Source organism: Saimiri boliviensis, chromosome 10, assembly GCF_048565385.1.
Source record: "Saimiri boliviensis isolate mSaiBol1 chromosome 10, mSaiBol1.pri, whole genome shotgun sequence".
Classification (NCBI taxonomy): Eukaryota; Metazoa; Chordata; class Mammalia; order Primates; family Cebidae; genus Saimiri; species Saimiri boliviensis.
In genome coordinates, this window is record NC_133458.1 from 18,197,820 (window position 1) to 18,223,795 (window position 25,976).

General features: G+C 41.0%; 1 protein-coding gene across 6 annotated transcripts in view; it reads right to left on the bottom strand.

Moving 5' to 3' along the window:
* LUC7L2 (LUC7 like 2, pre-mRNA splicing factor) overlaps positions 1-25,976 on the bottom strand; it is a 63,079-nt gene that overhangs the window by 17,237 nt on the left and 19,866 nt on the right. For all 6 annotated transcript variants that reach the window (XM_010340371.3, XM_074379007.1, XM_074379010.1 and 3 more), the window contains 4 exons: positions 10,594-10,692; positions 7,091-7,201; positions 3,427-3,570; positions 763-939 (listed from right to left, as the gene is read on the bottom strand). In XM_010340371.3, the coding sequence (XP_010338673.1) occupies positions 763-939; positions 3,427-3,570; positions 7,091-7,201; positions 10,594-10,692 (531 nt within the window). The remainder of the gene's footprint in view (positions 1-762; positions 940-3,426; positions 3,571-7,090; positions 7,202-10,593; positions 10,693-25,976) is intronic.

Here is a 25,976-nt window from a genome sequence, read left to right on the forward strand (position 1 = left end):
TCATCTTTACCACTTCAGAAATATCATCATGATTTTTTGTATTTATCCCCTCTAAATAACTTAAGACTAAAAACTGTTGGCTTCCTCACAGAAGCCGACATATTTAATAGTAATTGTCCTTTTAAAAAATATATAGATGTTTTTTGGCCAAGGGTGGTGGCCGACGCCTATAATCCCAGCACTTTGGGAGATCAAGGCAGGAAGATCACAAGTTCAGGAGTTTGAGACCAGCCTGGCCAATAGGATAAAGCCCCATCTCTACTAAAAATACAAAAATTAGCCAGGCATGTGCCTGTAATCCTAGCTACTTAGGAAGCTGAGGCAGGGGAACTGCTTTAACCCAGGAGGTGGAGTTTGCAGTGAGCCGAGACTGCACCGCTGCACTCCAGCCTGGGCGACAGAGAGAGACTCTGACTCAAAAAAAAGAAAAAAAAATTACATTATTGACCTTATTGGAAAGAATGATAACAATGAAATTTTACAGGACTCTGTATTAGAAACTAGTTTGAAAGATTCCTCAGTGTCACAGCTAACATAAAATAGTAACTCCCAAAATAACAGGATAGTATTTAAAAGTTTGCTCCTCAGACAGCATCCATTAAACCAACTTGAATTTCATCTATAATCCTACACTGTTTAGTATTAATTATTAGATACTATATATTACTGAATGACAGTCAAGAATATTAAACAAAAAGACAATACAGATCAAAAGAACAAGAGGGTAAGGAGGATAAAGTGAGGACTATTTTACCAATATACCTTTAATTCTTCAAGCTTCTCTCTTATTTCAATAAATCCCAGGTGCAGTTTACCCCCAAAATGATCAGCCAGTCTTCTGTCATTATCATGAAGTCCTAAATAGGCTGAGCAGACTTCACAGACTCGAAGTTTCTGCTGTTGAAAACTCGAAGCTGGCATAGAATTCCGATAAACTTCCTAAACAAAAGTGAGAAAAAAGTGACCATATAAATCTCACTAAAAGTCATACAGTTAAATAAAATATACTATCCTTATACCAAAAGCGTTTTCTAAAGAATACACAAAAGCAGCCGGGCACTGTGGCTCATGCCTGTAATCCCAGCACTTTGGGAGGCTGAGGCAGGAGGATCACATGAAGTCAGGAGTTCAAGACCAGCCTGGACAACATGGTGAAACCCCATCTCTACTAAAGACATAAAAAATTGCACGGGCATGATGGTGCATGCCTGTAATCCCAGCTACTTGGGAGGCTGAGGCAGCAGAATCGCTTGAACCTGGGAGGTGGAGGTTTCAGTGACATGAGATGATGCCATTGAACTCCAGCCTGGGTTTCAAAAAAAAAAAAAAAGGAATACACAAAAGCACGTATCCCCATCCTGTGTCCTTAGGACCTCTCTCCACTGAAGTATAAGGAAAGAAATAATAAACATAAACAGAAATCAATGAAACAGAAAACAAGAAAAAATACAAAATCAGAAGACTGGTTCCTTGAAAAGAAAAATAAAACTGGGCGGGGCGTGGTGGCTCAAGCCTGTAATCCCAGCACTTTGGGAGGCCGAGGTAGGTGGATCACGAGGTCAAGAGATCGAGACCATACTGGTCAACATAGTGAAACCCCGTCTCTACTAAAAAGACAAAAAATTAGCTGGGCATGGTGGCACGTGCCTGTAATCCCAGCTACTCAGGAGGCTGAGGCAGGAGAATTGCCTGAACCCAGGAGGCGGAGGTTGCGGTGAGCCGAGATCACGCCATTGTACTCCAGCCTGCCTGGGTAACAAGAGCGAAACTCCGTCTCATTAAAAAAGAAAAGTAAAACTGACCAGCCAGATCAATCAAAAAAGGAGAAGTCACCAATTGCAAACAGATTCTACAGATATAAAAAGAGAACACTGTAAGCAACTTTATAGCAATAAATACAACTTTAATTTTGTGAAAGACAAATTTCCAAAAGTTATTTAAAAATAGAAAAAAAAAAAAAACAAGCCAGTCACAGTGACTCACGTCTGCAATCCCAGCCCTCTGGGAGGCTGAGGCCAGCAGATCACCTGAGGTCAGGAGTTCAAGACCAGCCTGGCCAACAACATGACAAAACCCTGTCTCTACTAAAAATACAAAAAATTAGGCAATCGTGGTGGCGGGTGCCTATAGTCCCAGCTACTGGGTAGGCTGAGGGAGGAGAATCGCTTGAACTGGGAAGCAGAGGTTTCAGTGAGCTGAGACTGTGCCACTGCACTCCAGCCTTAGAAACAGAGTGAGACTCTATCTCAAAAACAAACCAAAAACAGAGCATCTCTTATTACTAACGAATTTTTTTCTTTTGAGACGGAATTTCACTCATTGACCAGGCTAGAGTGCAATGGTGCGATCTTGGCTCACTGCAATCCCTACCTCCTGGGTTCAAGCGATTCTCCTGCCTCATCCTCCCGAGCGGCTAGGATTACAGGCACCCACCACCATGCCTGGCTAACTTTTTATTTTTATTAGAGATGGGGTTTCACCATGTTGGCCAGGCTAGTCCTGAACTCCCGACCTCAGGAGATCCACCCACCCCAGCCTCCCAAAGTGCTAGGATTACAGGCATGAGCCACCCTACCTGGCCAAGAATTTAACTCTTAAGTAACATAACTTCCCACAAGGAAACCCCAGTTCTAAGTGGCTTGACTGGTGAATTCTATCAAAGACTTAAAGGAAGAAATGATGCCAATTCTAGAAAAAGACTTTCAGAAGAGATAAAATATTTCCCAACTCATTTTCTGGATTGGCATTACCCTGATACCAAACCAAAGGCAAAGTCATTATGTAAGTTAAGTTATTAAAAATAACTGGGGAGGAAGATACTCTCTCATTAACAGGTTTTCCTTCCACTCTCTCGTTTCTGTGAAAAACATCTAATATGTTAGGTCCTTCCTCTTTCTTCAAAAGAAGAGAATAGTCCATTGACTGTAATATTTTCTTGATGTCTCAGGGCCATCATTATCGCACTGTTACTGTACCGGTCCTGTGAGAAACAATGGTAGTATTTCCTTTCTTTCTCCCTCCTCTTAATTCTTGCCATCCTTCTCTGCTGAAAATCAACACTAATGTGAAGGCAGTGTAATGGTAAGATGCTGGAGGAGGTACTACAATGGCTTGCCTCTATCATACCTTTCCCCTCTAGTCTGGGAAACAGTAGCTAATACCACAAGATAAAGAAAGAAGGCTGGACTTGAACTGGACTCAAGCAATCCACTTCAGCCTGCCTAGTAGTTGGGATCACAGGCACACACCATCACAACCAGCTTTTTCCATGTTTTTTCTTTTAGTTCAAATTCTCTTTAATAACTGTCCAATAATTTCTATTTAAATACATGTTCTTAAAGAAGCACAGATACTAAAGTTTTATCTACTACTTTTTTTAGTCTTGACAAATTAAGCAGAATTAATCTACTACTAGTAAGAATTTACCTCTGCTTCTCTTTTCTTTGCCCGCGCTTTCTCCACTTCATCCATTACTTTCTGGGATTCCTCCACATTCCCTTCAGCTCCGAGTTGTTCCACCTTGGCTAACAATTTACCAATTTCTTCATTTAACTCATGAACACGTTCTGCCTAGAAAGAAAGAAAAAAGAAGAGCATGAATAAACAAGAGAATGAATTTTTAACTTCAAAGTATTTCAGAACTGCTGAGAAAAAACTTTTTATCTGAAGCCATATGAGTTTAAAAAATGCTTCTTGTGCATATCCCAAATGACCTATTGAGACATCAGGATGTTCTGGGCCTGCCTGCCTTACCTCAATAAAGTCAGGGCTACTACTGGTCCCAATATAACTTTCTGTCCTCTGGTTAGGTAGTATATTACTAGTGTAAAATACCTTTTCTTCCATGATCTGGCCCTCTGTACTTTTCTAAACCATCTCTTGCTACACACACCCCCACCTCACAACATAATCTATAGTTTTCCTAAACTTACCCTATTGTTTTGCACCTCTGTGACTTTACATATACCCTTCTTTCTGAGATGGGATCATTCACCTCTCCTAGCTACCTAGTGAATGTTCACTCATTCAACAAGATCCAACTCAAGGGCCATTTCTGTAAAGCATTCCTGAACATTCACCACATCCCAGCCCCACTTAAACACATAAGCAAAGATGGCCCTACCTTCTCCTTTGTGTCACCTTTGTATCATTTTTGACAATTCCTTTCATAAATATACTACCTTAAGGACAGCTATCTGTATTTCTCATATTTTTATCTCTAGTGCTCAGCAAAGAGCCTAGGCTCAAATATGAATTAAAGAAATGAATTGGTGGATCAACCTCAGGAGTCCAACAGTCTGACTTATTACTAAACCAATTACTGTCTATGTAATTTTGGCTATATTACTTATACCTGAATCCATTTCCTCACCTGACAAGTACAGACATTACCTATCCCACAAAGCTGTGAGAAATGAGAAAATATGCCTACTATGTACACTGCATACACCTTGCTGATTTTCAGCTACCAGCATGGCAACTCCACTCTATTTGTCTTTAGCTTTCCACCGGGATTAACTCCTCCCTTGGGAAAGAATACATTCCTCTTCCTCCTCATCATCATCCTAGCAACTTAATTCATTCTTACTGTTGTAATGGCAAATGAAACATACACATAATTATTATTTTGGCCACAAAGTCTTTGCTGTGTGGCTAATTATATGTTAGCAAAGAAGGTTTCATTTTTTCTCGTTATTGTTGTTTTTGAGATGGAGTCTAGCTCTGTTGCCCAGGCTAGAGTGCAGTGGCACAATTTCAGTTCACTACAACCTTCACCTCCTAGGTTCAAGGGACTCTCCTGCCTCAGCCTCCCCAGGAGCTGGGATTACAGGGGTACACCACCATGCCCGGCTAATTTTGCAGTTTTAGCAGAGACAGGATTTCACCATGTTGGCCAGGCTGGTCTCGAACTCCTGACCTCGTGATCTGCCCGCCTTGACCTCCCAAAGTGCTGGGATTACAGGTATAAATAAGCCACTGAGCCCAGTTGAAGATTTTGGTTTGGTATGGGTATCCAGTCCCAACAAACCAGTTTACTGGTTTAATTAATAATCTTTACCTCTCAAGTCTCCTTCAACCCAAGATATTTCTTTCCTCAATGAGATTTATAACTCTATTATCACCATCCTCCTATCATTGAATAACTACACTGTTGTCCAAAACTCTTCATCCCTGTATCCATGCCCTTGACCATGTAATTGTGTACATCACACTCTGAATCTGAATTTGGCTATGAACTTGATTTGGCTACTGCGGTGGCAGCAAACATGACCAAGAGAGAGGCCTATGTGATGCGGCTTGATGCTTCTGTACCTCTGCCACCACCATGAGAACATGGCCAGGCTAGCCTGCTGGGCATGGCTTTGCATCCTCCAGCTGACTGCAAGGCATGTGAGTAAGCCCAGCTGAGACAAGAATAACGCTCAGTAAAGTTCAGCCTAAATCATGGACTGCAGAGTCATAGGCTAAATAAATATTTACTGTTTTAAGTCACTGAGCTCTGAGGTGGTTATACAGCATTTGTGTAGTGATGGATAACCAATACAACCAATACAGCTTGGGCCTTAACAAGCACTTATGTATCTCTTCTAACCATGAAATACTAGATCCTTTGTACTTCAGGATGCCCATCTTACCAGTCCCCATCTTCAGAGAACTTTTCAGAAAAGGTTAACTAAAAGCAACCCTTTCTCAAAGAAATCTATTTTAATTTGTATTTACGTATCTGAACACCATATTTTAATACTATCATCTAAACTTCACCTGAGTAGTTCTTTTTCTCCCATTCTGCATTTTCATAAAACACACTAGGATTATACTGAATGAAATAGAATTACGTCATAAAGTAGTACATCAACGAAATGTAATATATAACACCTTGTTTGAATTCTGATAACAAACTGACTCTGTAAAAAAAATAAACTGGATACATTAGAAAATTACCGTAAACTTTATGTATGTGATACTGTGGTTATAATTTACAAGTAAAATATGACATTTAACACTAGCTTCTACAAGCAAATAAAAATACTGTGGTATATCTGTACAACGGAGAAATAAAAAGAACTACTGATACACAAAATTTGAATCAATCTCAAGGAAATTATATGGCATGAAAAAGGCCAGATCCCAAAAGCGTACATAGGATTTCATTTATGTAACACTCCTTGAAATAACAACTACAGAGAGAGAGAGAATAGATTAGCAATTACCAAGGGTAGAGATGCTGGGGTGAAGGATAGATGTAGCTATAAAAGGGGTAACATGAGGGGGTCTTGTGGCGATGTTATAATTAAGTTTCCTAACTGTGGTTGTAAACACATGTGTGATTAAACTGCAGAGAGCTGATCAGGCGTGATGGCTCAGGCCTGTAATCCCAGCACTTTGGGAGGCTTAGGTGGGTGGGTCACTTGACGCCAGAAGTTTGAGACCAGCCTGGCTAACATGGCGAAACCCTATTTCTGCTAAAACTACAAAAAGTTGGCTGGGAATGGTGATGCATGCCTATAAACCCAGCCACTCAGGAGGGCGAAGCACGAGAATTGCTTGAGCCCAGGAGGTGGAAACTGCAGCAAGCCAAGACTGCGCCACTGCACTCCAGCCTGGGTGACAAAAACAAAACTACACAGAGCTATATACAGACATGCATACACAAATAAATGCATGTATAACTAGCAAAATCTGAATAAAACATAAAGATTAGACGAATGTCAATTTCTTTGATATTGTATATTGTGTAAGACAGGCGTCCCCAAACTTTTTACACAGGGGGCCAGTTCACTGTCCCTCAGACCGTTGGAGGGCCTCCATATACTAAGCTCCTCTCACTGACCACCAGTGAAAGAGGTGTCCCTTCCTGAAGTGCGGCCGGGGGCCAAATAAATGGCCTCAGGGGGCCGCATGCGGGCCGTAGTTTGGGGACGCCTGGTGTAAGATGTTAATGTTAAGGCAGACAAGAGAAAGCATACAGAATTCCTTCTAATATGTCTTTGCAATCTCTTGCAAATCTAATTATTTCAAAATAAAAAGTTAAACAAAAGGAGTGAGTCAAAACAATACTTTGTACTAATGAAATGATTAAAATTCTTACCTTTGCTGCTACTTCAGCACTGATCTCTTCCTGGGTTTCTGCTAATCTTTTCTTGGCCACCTCTGTTCTACGATCACAATCTGCAATGAATGACTGCAGATGATCCATGGCCTACAAAGTTTAATTAAAGACAATTACTGTCAGAAAGTCAGCTTTATTCAGAAATATCCTCACACAAAAATTACACTTTGTTTTTAAAATGTTACCATGCTGGGGCATGGTAGCTCACATCAGTAATCCGGGCATTTTAGCATGCCAGGGCAAGCAGATCACTTGAGGCCAGGAGCTCAAGGCCAGCCTGGCCAACCTGGCGAAACCCTGCCTCTACTGAAAATACAAAATTTAGCCGGGTGGGTGGCGCAGACCTGTAGTCTCAGCTACCTACTCAATAGGCTGAGGCAGAAGGAACACTTCAGCCCAAGGAGGCTGAGGCTGCAGTGAGCCCTGATGGTGCCATTACACTCCAGTCTGGATGACAGAGTGAGACCCTGTCATTAAAAAAAAAAAAACAGCTGGGTACAATGGGTCATGCCTGTAATTCCAGCACTTTAGGAGGCCGAAGTGGGCAGATCACCTGAAGTCGGGAGTTAGAGAACACCCTAGCCAACATGGTGAAACCCCATCTCTACTAAAAATACAAGAACTAGCCAGGCGTGGTGGTTCACACCTGTAATCCCAGCTACTTGGGAGGCTGAGGCAGGAGAATTGCTTGAATTTAGGAGGTGGAGGTTGCAGTTAGCCGAGATCATGCCACTGCATTCCAGCCTGGGCAACAGAATGACATTCTGTCTCAAAAAAAAAAAAAAAAAAAACTTGAGTACATGGAGAAATGTTCAGGATTCATTTGTAAATAAAAAGCAAATTGTTAGGAAATAAGATCTCAATTTTGTAAAAGACAGAAAAATCTGCAAATCTAGATCTGAATGGACAAACAGAAAATAAAGACAGAAAAAAATGGAAAACTACAAAATGCTAACAGTAAGTATTTCGGAACATTTTACTTTTTTTTCTTTAAATTCTCCATGCTGCTTTAGAATTTTCTTTTCTTTTTTGAGACGAGTCTTGCTCTGTGACCCAGGCTGGAGTGCAGTGGCACAATCTCAGCTCACTGCAACCTCCGCCTCTTAGGGCAAGTGATTCTCCTGCCTCAACCTCCCAAGTAACGGGGATTACAGGCACCCACCACCACGCCCAGCTAAATTTTTGTATTTTTAGTAGAGATGAGGTTTTACCATGTTGGCCAGGCTGGTCTCGAACTCCAGACCTCAGGTGATCCACCCACCTTAGCCTCCCAAAGTGCTGGGATTACAGGCCTATGAGCTACTGCGCCCGGCTATATTTTGTTAAAGATTGATAAATCAGAGAATTTAAATATGAAAATACTCCACAAAGCCAAAAAAAATCCAAAAAAGTAGGGAAAATCTGTTGTAATTTCAGAAAACAACTGCATTTCATTAGCAGCAATTCTTGGATATTCAGAAGATATGGGGGCCTATTTATTGGTTTATCTCCTAAACCAAATTTAAGACATTATTTCACTAACAAAACGTACAAGATCTATGCACAGCAGTATGTTTTATGTAATGCCGACTGTTATACTTTATATATCTGCAAAAAATATTTCTCTATTTTTATGCAAACCATTTTCATGTAAAAGCAACAATATACAGTTACATTTCAGACTCTTTTAGGTATCTAAATGGTGTCTTCTATTTCTTAGTTTTTCTTTAAAAACACCATCCTTAATATCTCCCTAACACCCATAGGCACGTCCCTCAGTATCTTGGGAGACTTGTTCCAGGATACCCAGTAGATACCAAAATCCGCGAATGTTCCAGTTTTTTATCTAAAATGGTGCAGTATTTGCATATAATCTCCCATTATTACACATCCTCCTATATACTTTAAATTGTCTCCAGATTACTTATAATACTAATACAATGTAAATGCTATGTAAACAGTTATACTGTAATGTTTAGGGAATAGTAACAAGAACAAAATGTCTGTTCATGTCCAGTACAGATGAAACAATCCATTTCTTCTAAATATTTGCAATCCCCAGTTGGTTCCTTCCACAGATTCAATGACAGATATGTGTGTGTGGAGGGGTAGGGTCAACTTACACACACACACACATATATATATATATATATATATATATATATGGATAGATAGATATAAAATATATATATCTATAAATATATAGATATAAAAGTTCATATGAATGTAAAAACTCAATATATTACTAAAGGTAAGTCCCAGGCCGGGCGCGGTGGCTCAAGCCTGTAATCCCAGCACTTTGGGAGGCCAAGGCGGGTGGATCACGAGGTCAAGAGATCGAGACCATCCCGGTCAACATGGTGAAACCCCATCTCTACTAAAAATACAAAAAATCAGCTGGGCATGGTGGCGTGTGCCTGTAATCCCAGCTACTCAGGAGGCTGAGGCAGGAGAATTGCCTGAACCCAGGAGGCGGAGGTTGCGGTGAGCCGAGATCGCACCATTGCACTCCAGCCTGGGTAACAAGAGCGAAACTCCGTCTCAAAAAAAAAAAAAAAAAAAAAAAGATAAGTTCTAATATAAACTAGAAATTAGTTGCTTACATTTGCTTGATATTTCCTTAATCGTTACTACTTTGTTGGGAAGAATATGCTTAATTTTCATAAGAATATATGAATCATTGCCTTCTACACATTTTCTTAAAATAGTCTCACCCCCCCCCACCCTTTTTTTTTTTTTTTTTTTTAATTTTAGAGACGAGGTTTCTCTGTGTTGGTCAGTCTGGACTTGAACTCCTGACCAGTGATCCGCCTGCCTGAGCCTCTCAAATTGTTGGGATTACAGGCGTGAGCCACCACACCCAACCTCACCTCATAGTTTTAAGAGTTGTCCGCCGGGCGCGGTGGCTCAAGCCTGTAATCCCAGCACTTTGGGAGGCCGAGGCGGGTGGATCACGACGAGGTCGAGAGATTGAGACCATCCTGGTCAACACGGTGAAACCCCGTCTCTACTAAAAATACAAAAAATTAGCTGGGCATGGTGGCACGTGCCTGTAATCCCAGCTACTCAGGAGGCTGAGGCAGGAGAATTGCCTGAACCCAGGAGGCAGAGGTTGTGGTGAGCCGAGATTGCGCCATTGCACTCCAGCCTGGGTAACAAGAGCGAAACTCCGTCTCAGAAAAAAAAAAAAAAAGAGTTGTCAAGAAAGTACAGGATCTTGGCCGGGCATGGTGGCTCACGCCTGTAATCCAAGCACTTTGGAAACCAAGGCGGGCAGATCATCTGAGGTCAGGAGTTCAAGACCAGCCTGACCAACATGGTTAAACCCCATCTTTAATAAATATATAAATAAATAAGAAAGTATATGATCTTACTTGAGTCTTACCCTTCATATAACCACAGAGGATAAACTGCTAAGTTTTTCCTATTAAGAGATATTAATCCATATTCCCAAATGTTTTACAGCAAAAGATAACAATAAACCATTAAGCAAAATCACATACATCAAGTTCGAAGAAAAAATCTTGTTCTTTGGATGCAATTTCATAATCTGCTCTTAATGCCAGGTCATGGACTTTCAGACATTCTCCAAGGTCCATTCTCTGGAAGAGAAAAAAAACATAACATTAAAACAAAAAACACTTTTTTTTTAAGTGCATCAACAACCACAGTTCTTTTTAGAATACACATTAAGTCATACAGATGCTTCTTTATGTAGGGGTTTCCAAATTACAAAATTTCATAGACAAATATAAAACATAGTGTCAGAAGAAAAAAGTGGCACCAATTCTGTCTACCAACAGATGGGAACAGGGATCACTTCTACTTAAGAATAAATGGATATGGAAAGGTTTTTCACAATCTGAAAAAAGCTTCTAGCTTCTATATCACAACATAGTTCATTTAGCTCTACAATACAAAAATGTTGAAGTTAATTTTAAACCAAACTAAAAGAATATATAAATCTAATTGTTGAGATGTCAATGTGCTTTGAAGAATGCTCTACTTTTCAAATAAAGATGGAGTCCGCAAGAAAGACTAGTGACTAGGCATGGTGGTTCATGCCTATAATCCCAGCACTTTGGAAGGCCAAGGCAGGAAGATAGCTTCAGCCCAGGAGTTTGGCACCAGCCTGGGCAACATACTAATACCTGTCTCATTTTTAAAAATAAATTTGGCCGGGCGTGGTGGCTCAAGCCTGTAATCCCAGCACTTTGGGAGGCCGAGGCGGGCAGATCACAAGGTCAAGAGATTGAGACCATCCTGGTCAACATGGTGAAACCCCGTCTCTACTAAAAATACAAAAAAGTAGCTGGGCATGGTGGCATATGCCTGTAATCCCAGCTACTCAGGAGGCTGAGGCAGGAGAATTGCCTGAACCCAGGAGGCGGAGGTTGTGGTGAGCCGAGATCGCGCCATTGCACTCCAGCCTGGGTAACAAGAGCGAAACTCCGTCTCAAAAAAAAAAATAAATAAATAAATTTAAAAAAACACACACAACAAAACAGGCTAGTGACTTTCATATAGTCTTTTCTGGGGATAAGACTCCGTGTGAACTAGTAAAGAGATGATTTACTAATAAGAACCAAAATAAGTACATAGAGAACAAGCATTTAACCCCACCTATGATAAGCATATATCACGGAAATAAATGCTTTTACTGAACCTAGGATTCTTCTACTTGGAAATTCCAATTAGGTATTATTTACCAAACCAGAGGCTTTTCTCATATCTGAGAAACCTATCCATTTTTACATGTACCTAAGTAACTGATAAGATCTTTCAGGAAATTCTTTTGGGGAAAAAGCTTTAATTTTTAATTTAATTAAAAATTTTATTTTTAATTTGAGAAAAAAATTAGCAAGATGCAAAGATCATCATCCCAAGTGTGACCACCAATGGGTAATCAAAGCAAAGCAGAGATTTTCCAACTGGAGGTGTGGCCACCCTTCAAACATCTCAGAATCTCTAGGGGTTTGGCAAAAAAGGAGTACAAGTCATTCTCATTCCTTCGACTATTAAGTTCCCACTTGTGGAAAGCACTATGTTAGGTACTCGGGACATGGAGTTAAGTCACACAGTCTGACTTCATGGAGCTCACATTCTATATGAGGAGAAACAACAAGAAACATGCCTATGATGCACGATGCAATCATGTTAGATGATACAATAAAACAGCAATGCTCCCTGTTATTATGGGGTGCTACTTGGAATGAGCTGGTTAAAGAAGACCTTTCTAAAAAGGATACAGTTAAATTGGATCTACAGAAGGAGAAGCACATGAATCTCAGAAAAACCAAAAAGTAATGCTCCAGATGTACAGAAGATTTAGAAGGCAAATCTTTAAAATTATTTATTTATTTATATGCCACAGGGAGGTTTATGGTAACAGGGAACAGGACTAATGTATGGCACACAGGTCTGAGCCTTAGCTTTGTATACAGTATCTAAAAATTAGTTTGCCTATTTAACTTTCTTGCCAACAACCTAATTATAAAACAAAAGTATTAATTAGGCTGGGCGCAGTGGCTCAAGCCTGTAATCCCAGCACTTTGGGAGGCCGAGGTGGGTGGATCACGAGGTCAAGAGATCGAGACCATCCTGGTCAACATGGTGAAACCCCGTCTCTACTAAAAATAAAAAAAAATTAGCTGGGCGTGGTGGCATGTGCCTGTAATCCCAGCTACTCAGGAGGCTGAGGCAGGAGAATTGCCTGAACTCAGGAGGCGGAGGTTGCGGTGAGCCGAGATCGCACCATTGCACTCCAGCCTGGGTAACAAGAGCGAAACTCCGTCTCAAAAAAAAAAAAAGTATAATTAATTTTATACAATATCCCAACTCAAAAAAGGAAAGTTAATTGATGGATCAATATTCAAAAGCAGGCGTCCCCAAACTTTTTACACAGGGGACCGGTTCACTGTCCCTCAGACCGTTGGAGGGCCGCCACATACTGTGCTCCTCTCACTGACCACCAATGAAAGAGGTGCCCCTTCCTGAAGTGCGGTGGGAGGCCGGATAAATGGCCTCAGGGGGCCGCATGCGGCCCGCAGGCCATAGTTTGGGGACGCCTGTTCAAAAGTATTAATAGACCAGATAAAATTTTAAAGAAATATATATGAAGTCCTATATTTACATATCCAAGACAATAAATGTACAAATAAATAGGTATGAGCACAGAATCACACAATTCAAAAATTTAAGTACCCAAGAGTAACGATTACAGTATGGCAAAACTGAGAAATCTATTTCTCTAAAACTAATTTAAAGAGGACACAGTATAAACAAAGTGGGAACTCTCTATTGAAGGCTGTTTTGTTTTGTTTTCCTCAGGCAGTCTCGCTCTGTCACCCAGGCTGCAGTGCAATGGCGCGATCTCAGCTCACTGCAACCTCCACCTCCTGGGTTCAGCCTCCTGAGTAGCTGGGATTACAAGCACCTGGCACTACGTCCGGTTAATTTTTGTATTTTTAGTAGAGACAGGTTTTCACCATGTTAGTAGTCAGGCTCATCTCAAATTCTCGGCCTTCCAAAGTGCTGGGATTACAGGCGTGAGCCACCATGCCTGACATGAAGGCTGGATTTAAAAACAAGCCATTGTCCTCCAAAACACACATTCTATGTGCTAACACATTTCAAAAGGAATATGAATAAATTAGACAAAGTATCTCAAAACCAGGCTATACAAAAAAGCCAGGGAACAAACACAGAGAAGATAAAAAGATGTGAACCAATTTCAATCAACCCAATAATTTTTCATAAAGCAAAAGAAATAGAAGTGTTTTATTATGGCCCGAAAGGACTCTAGTGAGTCATTCTTTAACTTTCTGAATACATTTTCTTCTTTTTTTGAGACAAAGTCTCACTTTGTCGCCCAGGCTAGAGTGTGGTGGCATGATCATGGCTCACTGCAGCCTCCACCTCTCAACTCACGTGATCCTACCACCTCAGCACCTCTCCCCTACAAGTAGCTAGGACTACAGCCCCTGCCATCGTGTCCAGCTATTTTTTTTTTTTTTTTTTTTTTAAAGTAGAGATGAAGGGTGCTTCTTGCCCAGGCTGGTCTCTGAATCCTGAGCTCAAGTGATCCTCCCACTCCGGCCACCCAATGGTGGGATTACAGGCATGAGCCACTATGCCTGGCCAAGAAAATACTTTCAATAATCAAAGCATCCTGAAGACAGAACAAACATCCTCAGAGTTAGTGAGTTCCCAGATAAGTGAGGTATTCAAACAGTTTTGATAACCATTTTACTAGGATTTTGAAGAAAGAAGTCAACCATCAGTTAGTTTTCTTCTCCCTTCAGACTCTTACATTTTATGACTATTTTTAAAAAACAATGTTTCTGGCCAGGCGCAGGTGGCTAATGCCTACATTCCCAGCACTTTGGGAGGCCAAGGTGGGAGGAGCACTTGAGCCCAGGAGTTCCAGATCAGCCTGGGTAACACAGAAGACCCTGTCTCTACCAAAAGTTAAAACAAACAAACAAAAAAATTAGCTGGGGCCGGGCACAGTGGCTCACGCCTGTAACCCCAGCACTTTGGGAGGCCAAGGCAGGCGGATCACAAGGTCAAGAGATCAAGACTATCCTGGCCAACATGGTGAAACCCCATCTCTACTAAATATACAAAAAATAGCCAGGCATTGCGGCACGTGCCTGTGGTCCCAGCTACTCAGGAGGCTGAAGTTGCAGTGAGCCCAGATTGCGCCACTGCACTCCAGCCTGGCAACAGAGCAAGACTCAGTCTCAAAAAAAAAAAAAAAAAAAAAAAAAATTAGCCAGGCATGGTTGGCCCATACTTGTGGTGCCAGCTTTTAGGAGGCAGAGGCAGGGGGTTCACTTGAGCTCTCGTGGTCAAGGCTACAGTAGCTGTGATTGTGCCACTGTACTCCAGCCTGGGTAACAGAGCGAGACCCTGTTCTCAGAAGTAAAAACAAACAAACAAAAACGTTATTCTGTAAAACTATATTACCTCCAGTTCTTAGTTATACAATGACATGAATGGGAAAGTGCCCCCGAAGTTATCCTTCAGGAAATAATGAGGACTCATTACTGTTATAAAAAAGTCCTCATCACGCTAATAGTTTTAAAGTACTCTACTGTTACTGAGCACGCTGAGATTTTTCCAGGTTCCAATCCTTACCCCTGATTAATTAGCCTGGTTTAATAAACAAGGAGTTTTCAGTGACAATAAACAACATGTAAAACTTTCTATGGATGTGTGGATGTGTAGAAATTTAAACTTAAAAGCTGCTCATTAAACAACAATTATTAAGAAAATGCAGACTGGGCACGGTGGCTCACGCCTATAATCCCAGCACTTTGGGAGGCCGAGGTGGGCAGATCACGAGGTCAGGAGTTTGACACCAGCCTGACCAATATGATGAAAACCCATCTCTACTAAAAATACAAAAATTAGCCGGACGTGGTGGTAGGCACCTGTAATCCCAGCTACTCAGAAGGATGAGGCACAAAAATCACTTGAACCCAGGGGGCAGAGGTTTGCAGTAAGCCAAGATCATGCCACTGCACTCCAGCCTAAGACACACAGTAAGACTCACTCTCTCTCTCTCTCTCTCTCTCTCTCTCACACACACACACACACACACACACACACACACGCCGGGCACGGTGGCTCACACCTGTAATCCCAGCACTTTGGGAGGCCAAGGCAGGCGAATTGCCTGAGGTCAGGAGTTCAAGACCAGCCTGGCCAACATGGTGAAATCCCATCTCTAAGAAAAATACAAAAATTAGCCAGGCATGGTGGCAGGTGCCTGTAATCCCAGCAACTCAGGAGTCTGAAGCAGAATCCCTTGAACCTGGGAGGTGGAAGCTGCAGTGACCTAGATTGCACCACTGTACTCCAGCCTGGGCAACAGAGCCAGACTCCATCCCAAAAAAAAAATCAATGAAGCCAATTTAATTTCAGAGAAAAAAAAACTAATGGCCGGGTGCAGTGGCTCACACCTGTAATCCTAGCACTTTGGGAGGCCGAGGAGGGCGGGTCAGGAGGTCAGGAGTTCAATACCAGTCTGGCCAATATGGTGAAATCCTGTCTCTACTAAAAATACAAAAACTAGCCAGCATGGTGGTGTGCACCTGTAGTCCCAGCTACTCGAGAGGCTGAGGCAAGAGAATCACTTGAACAAAGGAGGTGGAGGTTGTCTCGAGCCGAGATGGTGCCACTGCACTCCAGCCTGGGGGACAGAGAGAGACCCTTATCTCCCAAAAAAAAAAAAAAGACTGGGCACTGGACCACATTCAAAGACCTCCCTTTACCTCATATTACCCATTTGATCCTGTGAAATTCACTTAAACTCTCTGAATTTCCAAGCTGGAGTGAAGTGGTGCAATCACAGCTCACTGCAACCTTGAACTCCTAGTTACATGATCTTCTCTCTTCAGTCTCCTCAGTAGTTAGGACTATATGTGCATGCCACACTCAGCTCATTTTTTTTTTTTGAGATGGGATCTTGCTATGTTGTCCAGACTGATAACTCCTGGCCTCAAGTGATTCTGCTTGTGCGGCTGAAACTTCTGTTTTCTCAAGTACTTCAGGACTGCTGTTCGGATCAAGTAAAATGTTCATAAAAGCACTCTGAAGGCAGGTTGTCAGCCTACTTATTTTTGCATATCGATTGCACTGGGATACAAGCTCAGTGAGGGAGGAACACAGTCTTTCTTGATCACTGTAACAGCCCCAGTCAGATAACACTCTCCACCACATCACAGGTACTCAATATTTTGTTACATAATACGATACAATATTGTATTACAGCTTGATAGTTGTTAAATGAAGAACTTATTACCTTTGCTCTTAACTTTACATATTTCTAATGCTTCCATTTTCAAAAGAATTTACAAAAGAAGGCTATCTTTATTAAATATCAGTATGTATGAGAAGGTTTCTAGGACAAGTGAAGATAATTTACATAGAACACAAAGAATAGTGGGAAAAAGCCAGAGCAAATGCTTCAACAAGAGAATACAACATTTCCTATCAGGAAAATAAAGAGGAGCAACTTTACTGGAACGAGATGATATCTACTAGAAGATAAAGGAAAATGATCGGGTGGGGGAAAGGGATGTAGGATTATACAGGCTCATGGGCCACTAGTTTACAGCCTCTGACTAGATTGTGAAAGATTCTGAAAATGAGTCAAAAAAAATGCAGAATTTATTCTGTAGACAAAGAAGAATGCTTGACTACTTAAGCAGAAAATATGACACAATAAAATCCGTGTTTCAGAAGCATTAACACTACTAGATGGACTGACCAGAAGAGACAAAGGGCAAGAGAAGCTATTATAAGAACCTAGGAGTAGAGCCACTGGGGTCAAATAAGAAGAGAAAAGAGAAAGGAGGTGGCAGAGGTAAATTAGAGTGCTGAAGAATTTAAAAAAAACAAAAATTTAAAAAATGTTTAGTATCTCTGAAATAATCCCATCACACCTTCTTACAAATATGGAAATCAAGACTCAGAGAGATCAGTGATTTGCCTAAGATCATAAGCTAATGACAGTAGAGTAAAAATCTGAACAGGTCTTTAATACAGCTCATATTCTTTCAATAACACAGTAACTTTCAACCTACAGTTATTAGCTAAATGAAAATTAAGTGTGGAAAGAAAATAGGAGCATTTTCAGGGATTCAAGTATGTCAAACATGAGAAAGCAATGATGCCACCAAGAGAACGGAGTAAATCAAATGAGAGAACTGATCTGTAAGGGAAAATGTCTTCTTTTGGACGTGATGATTTTGATATAGTAACGAGAAATCTAAGCAGCAGTGTCTAGTATGATACACATACATGACTACATTCACCACAGGCTTTCTTTATCCAAGTTTTCCAAGCTGAGAGTTTTACATATTCCTCTCCTAAGTTAAAGCTCAAGCATTTTTCCAGAACACCTGCTAACAAATTGCATAAGAACATGTGACCTCATGTTAACAAATATACCTTAGACATGAGTATAGGGTGAAGAGAAATGGGGCACATTGTGCAAATATAAACTAGCTGCTACTTTTCTACCACTTCCCAATTTCTTAAGTGCCTCTTTCCACTTGAATATGCTCCACTTCCAAACCTACTTTTCCCAGAGTAAAGAAAAATCATGACATTCTCTACTTTTTTGTAATATTTTTAAGAACATAGCAGGAAATATTTCTGTATCCATTTCTGACCCCAGATATGCAAGAATAACTAAAGAAAGTTAAAACAAGAGGTCTTGTTGCACAAAGACTATGGTATACTACCTAACTGAAAAGATATAAGAGGGAATGAGATTATGTACATAAACAAGATAAATAACAATTTTTTTTCAGTAGTACAGAAAGCAGGTGTGATACAGGGTTCAGAGGCTAAATTGCTACAGGGTAAGGCAATCACAAATAATAAGCCAGACAGGATTTAAATTTGTAGAGAGGAAAAAGAATTATTACAGGCAGAGAAACGAGTATAAACCAAAATGAGATGCATGCTAGGGAAAGAAAGGAGTAAGACAACAGTAACTAAATCAGTTTGGTCAAGAGAGAACTAGGCCAGGAATGGTGGCTCAGGCCTGCAATCCCAACACTTTGTGAGGCCAAAGCAGAAGGATCACTTGAGGCCAGGAGTTTCAGGCTTCAGTGAGCTATAATGACACTAATGCACTTCAGCCCTGGGTGACAGAGCAAGATTCTGTCTCCAAAAAAAAAAAAAAAAGAAAGAAAGAAAGAAAAAAATATACTGATTTATTTATTCATTCAAGGGAGAAGTAGCAGCCTGGGTAAGGATTTTAGATTTTCAGTACAGGTAAAAACAATAGGGAACTACCACAAGTTTTGTGTAGAAGCAACATGGCAAATTGATTCCCACTCAGAAATGACAACCCTCTCTTCTCCACATTCAGATCTCTTCAAATGTCACTTCATCAAAAATTTTCTCCATTATTAAATGAGTTCTCGTATAAAAAATAAACAAATAAATAAAATAAAAATTTTTAGCCAGGCACAGTGGCTTACACCTGTAATCCCAGCACTCTGGGAGGCCAAGGTGGGCAGATTCCTTGAGGTCAAGAGTTCAAGACAAGCCTGGTCAACATGGTAAAACCCTGTCTCTACTGAAAATACAAAAATTAGCTGGGTGTGGTGGTACACGCCTGTAGTCCCAGCTACTCGGGAGGCTGAGACAGGAGAATCGCTTGCGCCCGAAAGTCAGACGATGCAGTGAGCTGCATTCTCGCGCCACTGCATTCCAGCCTGAGAGACAAAGTGAGACTCCTTCAAAAAAATAAATAAATAAATGAAATAAAACTTCAAAAGTAAATAAAAATTTTCTCCAACACCCTGCCAGAGGAGCTCCTTGGCCTTGGCCCCCTCCTGCCCCATTCCCACTCTGAATTATCAAACCATGCTTTTTTTTTGTCATAACACTCATTACCACCTGAAATCACACTATTTGTTTTCATATTTGGCTATGTGCTTCCTGCATTACAATGTAAGCTCCCACCACTAAAGCAGAAACCTATGTCCACATCTCTCTATTCCCACCACCTAGCACAGCACACATAGTAGGTACTCAAGAACTTAAAAATTGAACCTGGGAGGTGGAGGCTGCAGTGAGCCAAGATCATGCCACTGCACTCCAACCTCAGTGACTGAGCGACACTCTGGTCTTAAAAAAACAAACAAACAAAAAAATCAAGTTTTCATTCCTTACTATTGTGTTCAATGAACTACATCCTCCAAATAATACCTTTATAACTCCATTTTCCCTTTTTCAACAAATGGTCTCAGAGAACATGCCTGTTTCCTTAGAAGTGTCAAAATACAGTTGATAAAACTATTTATCTCTAAAAGACATCTGGAGGGTCCAGGAAATACTAACAGAATAATTCCTGATCCTTAGGCAATAAACATTTATTGAGACTTACTGTACAAAGAAACCAATGTGACACTGAAATATATTAACCAGTACTAGACTATGAAAAACAATCTGTTTCATTAACTCCCCAACCTCCTACTTTGGGAATAACACTGGTCCTTACTACTGTCTCTCTTTAATTTCAAGAGTCATCCTACGGCTGGGTACAGTGGCTCACACCCATATCTCAGCAGGTTTGAGAGGCCTAGGCAGGAGGATCCCTTGAGGCCAGTAGTTTGAGAAGAGCTTGGACAGCATGGCGAGACTCTGTCTCAACAAAACTTTAAAAATTAGCTGGGCATGGTGGCATGAGCCTGCAGTCCTCGCTACTTGAGAAGCTAACGCAGGAGGATTACTTGAGCACTGGAGTTCAAGACTACAGTGGCTACGATTATACCACCGCAATCCAGCCTGGATGCCAGAGCGAGACTGTTTCTTTAAAAATAATATTAACAGGCCGGGCGCGGTGGCTCACGCCTGTAATTCCAGAACTTTGGGAGGCCGAGGCGGGCAGATCACCTGAGGTTGGGAGTTAAAGACCAGCCTAACTAACATGGAGAAACCCCATCTCTTTAAAAAAAAAAAAAAGAAAGAAAGAAAGAAAAAATAAGAAATTTTATTAATAGTAACAACAAAGAGTCATCCTAGGTTCAAGATTTTTGAAGATTTGCTTCAAAAAAAGGGGGGGAGGAATATATGTGATTATAAATAAAAGTAGGCCATGTGTAAAATATTTCCTAAAGCTGGCTGATGAGTATATAGAAATTCATTAAATGGATATCAACACTACAGTCCATCATACCCATATGAATGTGTATCTATACTTAACCATTAATCCAAGTAATACACAAAAGTGCTAACAAACCTCAACTAAAAACAAAGACTAAACCAGAACAAATATTACTATACATAGTTTCTGGGTCACTATGAGGAAAAAAATTACCTCCACAAGTCTGAACTGCATTAAACTATTTAGAATAGTATATAAAATGAATGATCATAAGATCATTGAGAATAGAGCCAGATACGGTGGTGTGTATCTGCAGTAGTCCTAACTACTCAAAACGCTGAGTTGGAAGGATCACATGAGCCCAGGAGTTCAAGGCTGTAGTGCACACCATGATTACTCCTGTGAATAGCTACTGCACTCCAGCCTGGACAACAGAGACCCCCAAGTCTTAAAAAAAAAAAAAATTATTATTCAGAATGACAGAAAAGGATTATTTCCAAAGGGCTTAAGTATCCCAAGTTGAATATTTCTGATGTTCTTATTTGCAAAAAATGCTTTAAACAAGTAAAGTCTTGGTTTTTAAGGTTTAATAGTAAAATTTTAATTATTCACTGGGAAACTTTTAAAGCACTGTTAACTTCCTGGGCACCAAATGCATATTTTATTTAGGCAGTCTCCAGAAATAGTTAAGCAATGTATATTTTTGTAATAGACTAAGAAAAATGAAATACAGCAAATCTGCTTAAAATAAGGACACAACACACTTCAAAGCTAAATATGGTAAAACCTGGGTCATTTGGCCGACTGGGAAAATCTAAAAATTAACCCTGATTATTGGCTTGACTAAATAAATATCAAGCCAACAATCAGGGTTAATGCCAAAAACATCAGATCTCCTCAAATCTTAATCTTAGCTAAATAACACTTAATCTTAGTTAAATACTAAAATACTACTAAGGCAGCCCCAAATAAACCATTTATGGGAAGAGATTTAAAGAATTTGCAGATTGATTTTTCACACCTGCATAGGTGGTGTCATATTTTGATAAGAAATCCAGCCGGGGATGGGCATGGTGTCTCACGCCTATAATCCCAACACTTTGGGAGGCCGTGGCGGGCGGATCACAAGGTCAGAAGTTCAAGACCAGCCTGGGCAAACACGGTGAAACCCTGTTTCTACTAAAAATATAAAAAATTAGCTAGGTATGGTGGCACGCGCCTGTAATCCCAGCAACTCAGGAGGCTGAGGCAGGAGAATCACTTGAACCCAGGAGGCGGAGGTTGCAGTGAGCTGAGATTGCACCATTGCACTCCAGCCTGGGTAACAAGAACAAAACTCAGTCTCAAAAAAAAAAAAAAAAAAAAAGAAATCCAACAAAATCAAGATATTCTCCCTCCAGTTCCATATCTGTTAAATAGTAACCCTTTTGTCATTCATAATTGTTAATTTTTGAAATTCAATGTTGGTTTTTGAAATAGATTTATGTGGCATTCTACTTTCGCATGGACTGAATATTCATTTGATACAATAAATAAACCCTATTATAGATGTTTCAGATATAGCAGTAAAAAGTACATGTCCCTGCCCTTATGAACCTACATTCTAGTGGCTGCTTGAGAAAATTTTGTTCAGGTCCACTCCTCAGCACTTATTCTAGATTTCCATATTTTCCTGGCTTTTACATATGTACTACCAAAGATACTCCAGGGCAGAGCACGGTGGCTCATGCCTACAATACCAGCACTTTGGGAGGCTGAAGTGAGCAGATCACCTGAGGTCAGTTCAGACCAGCCTGGCCAACCAATATGGTGAAACCCCGTCTCTACTGAAAATACAAAAATTAGCCAGGCACGGTGGCATGCCCTTGTAATCCTAGCTACTTGGGAGGCTGAGGTAGGAGAATTGCTTATACATAGGGAGGTGAAGGTTGCAGTAAGCTGAGATCACACCAGTGCCTGGGCAACAAAGCAAGACTTGTTCTCATTAAAAAAAAAAAAAAAAAAAAAAAGATAGTCAGCAGTTTTAAAGTTTGAGTTTGTATGTACTCAAGTAACTGATTTTATATCAGGCTTTAAAACAGAGTAAGGATAGCAATAAAAAAGGAGTTTCAAATAGTAAAAGGTGCACTTGGGATAAAACCTGGCACCTACTGGGGCACTATAACTAATTCAGTCAGAATATCTGACCACCAATAATCCCATCCAGTCATTTCAAATAAGTAGATCATTCCTATAATCTCAGCACGTTTGAGAGGCCTAGGCTGGTGGATCTCTAGAGCCCAGGAGTCCAACACCAGCCAGGGAAACATGGTGAAACCCTGTCTCTACAAAAAAACACAATAACCACCCAGGTGTGGTTGTGCAAACCTGCTGTCCCAGCTACTTGGGAGACTGAAGCAGGAGAACCACTCAAACCCAGGAGGAAGAGGTTGCAATGAGCCAAGATTGCACCACTGCACTCCAGCCTAGGAGACAGAGACAGACTAAAAATTAAATAAATAAATAATAATGACTGTGACAATATCCAAGTCCTTAACTCTATCTGTAGTTTTCAAGATCAGTTCTTTTAAAAGTCCCCCTTTTGGCCAGGCATGGTGGCTCACGCCTATAATCCCAGCACTTTGGGAGGCCGAGACAGGTGGATCATGAGGTCAAGAGATCAACACCATCCTGGTCAACATGGTGAAACCCCGTCTCTACTAAAAATACAACAACAACAACAACAACAAAAACTAAAAGTCCCCCTTTTTAAAACAGGAGAGCCTCCTTTAAACAAAATACCATGAAAAATCACTATGTTTAAAAAATATGTAGGCCAGGCTAGGTCCTAATACTTGGGGAGGCTGAGGAGGGCAGATCATCTGAGGCCAATAGTTTGAGACCAGCCTGACCAACACAGTGAAACCCCACCTCTACTAAAAATACAAAATTAGCAGAACATGGTGGTGTGCGCCTGTAATTTCAGCTACTCAGGAGAATCGCTTGAATCCAGGAGGCAGAGGTTGCAGTGAGCTGTGATCATGCCACTGCACTACAGTCTGGGCAACAGTTTGAGACTCTTTGTCTCAAAAAAAAAAAAAAAAAAATTTAGCCGTGTCTGGTGGCGCACACCTGAAATCCCAGCTACTTGGAGGCTGAGGCAGGAGAGTGACTTGATCCCGGGAGATGGACGCTGCAGTGAGCCAAGATGGCACTACTGCACTCCAGTCTGGGCAAGAGTACGACCCTGTCTTAAAAAACTAAAATATGTAAAATTTGAGTTGAAATAGAATGGACTAGCCTACTCCCAAATCCTCAGTGCATGAGATGCCTCCAAGGATATTTCAGAAACATCTCAAAGTCACTGCCCTAGGTAACTGAATTACCTAAAAAACTAACAAGAAATTGTTTTAAGTATTTATAGATTTAAGTAAATCTAAGATTCTTAAATGGTATACAATACTGTGGGTTTTTTTATTGTGAGACATTTGACAGCATAATTTCTCTAAGCCTTTGTTTTTCTCATCTGTAAAATCGTAACTTTACACTAGAAGATACGAGCGCCTATCAACAGTGAAAGTACATTAATGAGGGCTATGATAAAATTGGTGGTGATTTCTGAATTTTGAACAGGCATACTATGAGAGTATAAATTTTCCATGTCTGAAGATCTTAATTTCAAGTTTCTTTTATCATCTTTGCTTTATATTTAAAGCCTACTATTAATTATTACTGTCACATATCTTTTTTCCAGATCACTAAGAGCTAGACAGAATTATTTTTTAAAGCACATCAATTTCCTTATCTTTCCTCAGGGAAGATATGTACCAGAAGCAATGTGTTGGGGGAAAAAATAACTTGGCTTAAGATTTTTTGTTTTGCCTAAATCTGAAAGAGGTTACTGCCTACAGTAAATTTAGGGAGAAACCAAGTGGGCCAAAACGAGGAAAAGAGAGAGACTACAATATGAAAATATTCAAGAGGAACAGAAAAATAATCCAAGCCTTTTTGTTGTTGTTGCTGCTGCTGTTTTGTTTTGTTTTGTTTTGTTTTTTTGAGACAGAGTTTTGCTCTTGTTACCCAGGCTGAAGTGCAATGGCGCGATCTCGGCTCACCGCAACCTCCGCCTCCTGGGTTCAGGCAATTCTCCTGCCTCGGCCTCCTGAGTAGCTGGGATTACAGGCACGCGCCACCACGCCCAGCTAATTTTTCGTATTTTTAGTAGAGACGGGGTTTCACTATGTTGACCAGGATGGCCTCAATCTCTTAACCTTGTGATCCACCCGCCTCGGCCTCCCAAAGTGCTGGGATTACAGGCGTGAGCCACCGCACCCAGTGCTGCTGCTGTTTTAATATACTTTTTTTTTTTTTTAAGATGGGGTTTCACCATGATGGCCAGGCTGGTCTTGAACTCCTGACCTCGGGTGATCCACCCCCCTCAGCCTCCCAAAGTGCTAGGATTGCAGGCATGAGCCACTGCGCCCAGCCTGTTGTTGTTGTTGAAACAGAGTCTCAGCTGTTTTGCCCAGGCTGGAGTACAGTGGCATGATCTCAGCTCACTGCACTCTCTACCTCCCAAGTTCAAGTGATTCTCCTGCCTCAGCCTCCTAAGCAACTGGGATCACAGGCTTCCAGCTAATTATTTTGTATTTTTAGTAGAGACGGAATTTAACCATGTTGGCCAGGCTGGTCTCAAACTCCCAACCTCTCAACAGATCAGTCTCCCAAAGTGCTGAGATCACATGTGTGAGCCACTGCACCAGGCCCTGATTAATTTATTAGCTGAAGAATTAGTTATGCCAGGCCAGGTGAGGTGGCTCACGTCTGTAATCCCAGCACTTTGGGAGGCCGAGACAGGTGGATCACAAGGTCAGGAGTTCAAGACCAGGCGGGCCAACATGGTGAAACCCCGTCTCTACTAAAACTACAAAAATTACCCAGGCATGGTGGCATATACCTATAGTCCCAGCTACTCGGGAGGCTGAGACAGGAGAATCGCTTGAACTCAGGAGACGGAGGTTGCACTGAGCAGAGATTGTGCCACTGAACTCCAGCCTGGGCAACAAAGCAAAGGCTCTGTCTCCAAAAAAAAAAAATAGTTATGCCAGAGTAATAAGGTAAAATCTTTTAAGTGCATTTTCATGAAACTCAGTTCCACAAAATTCCAAACTGTCAGTCATGAAGACAATTTTTACAAATTACACTCTCCGGCTGGGCGCGATGGCTCATGCCTGTAATCCCAGCACTTTGGGAGGCTGAGATGGGTGGATC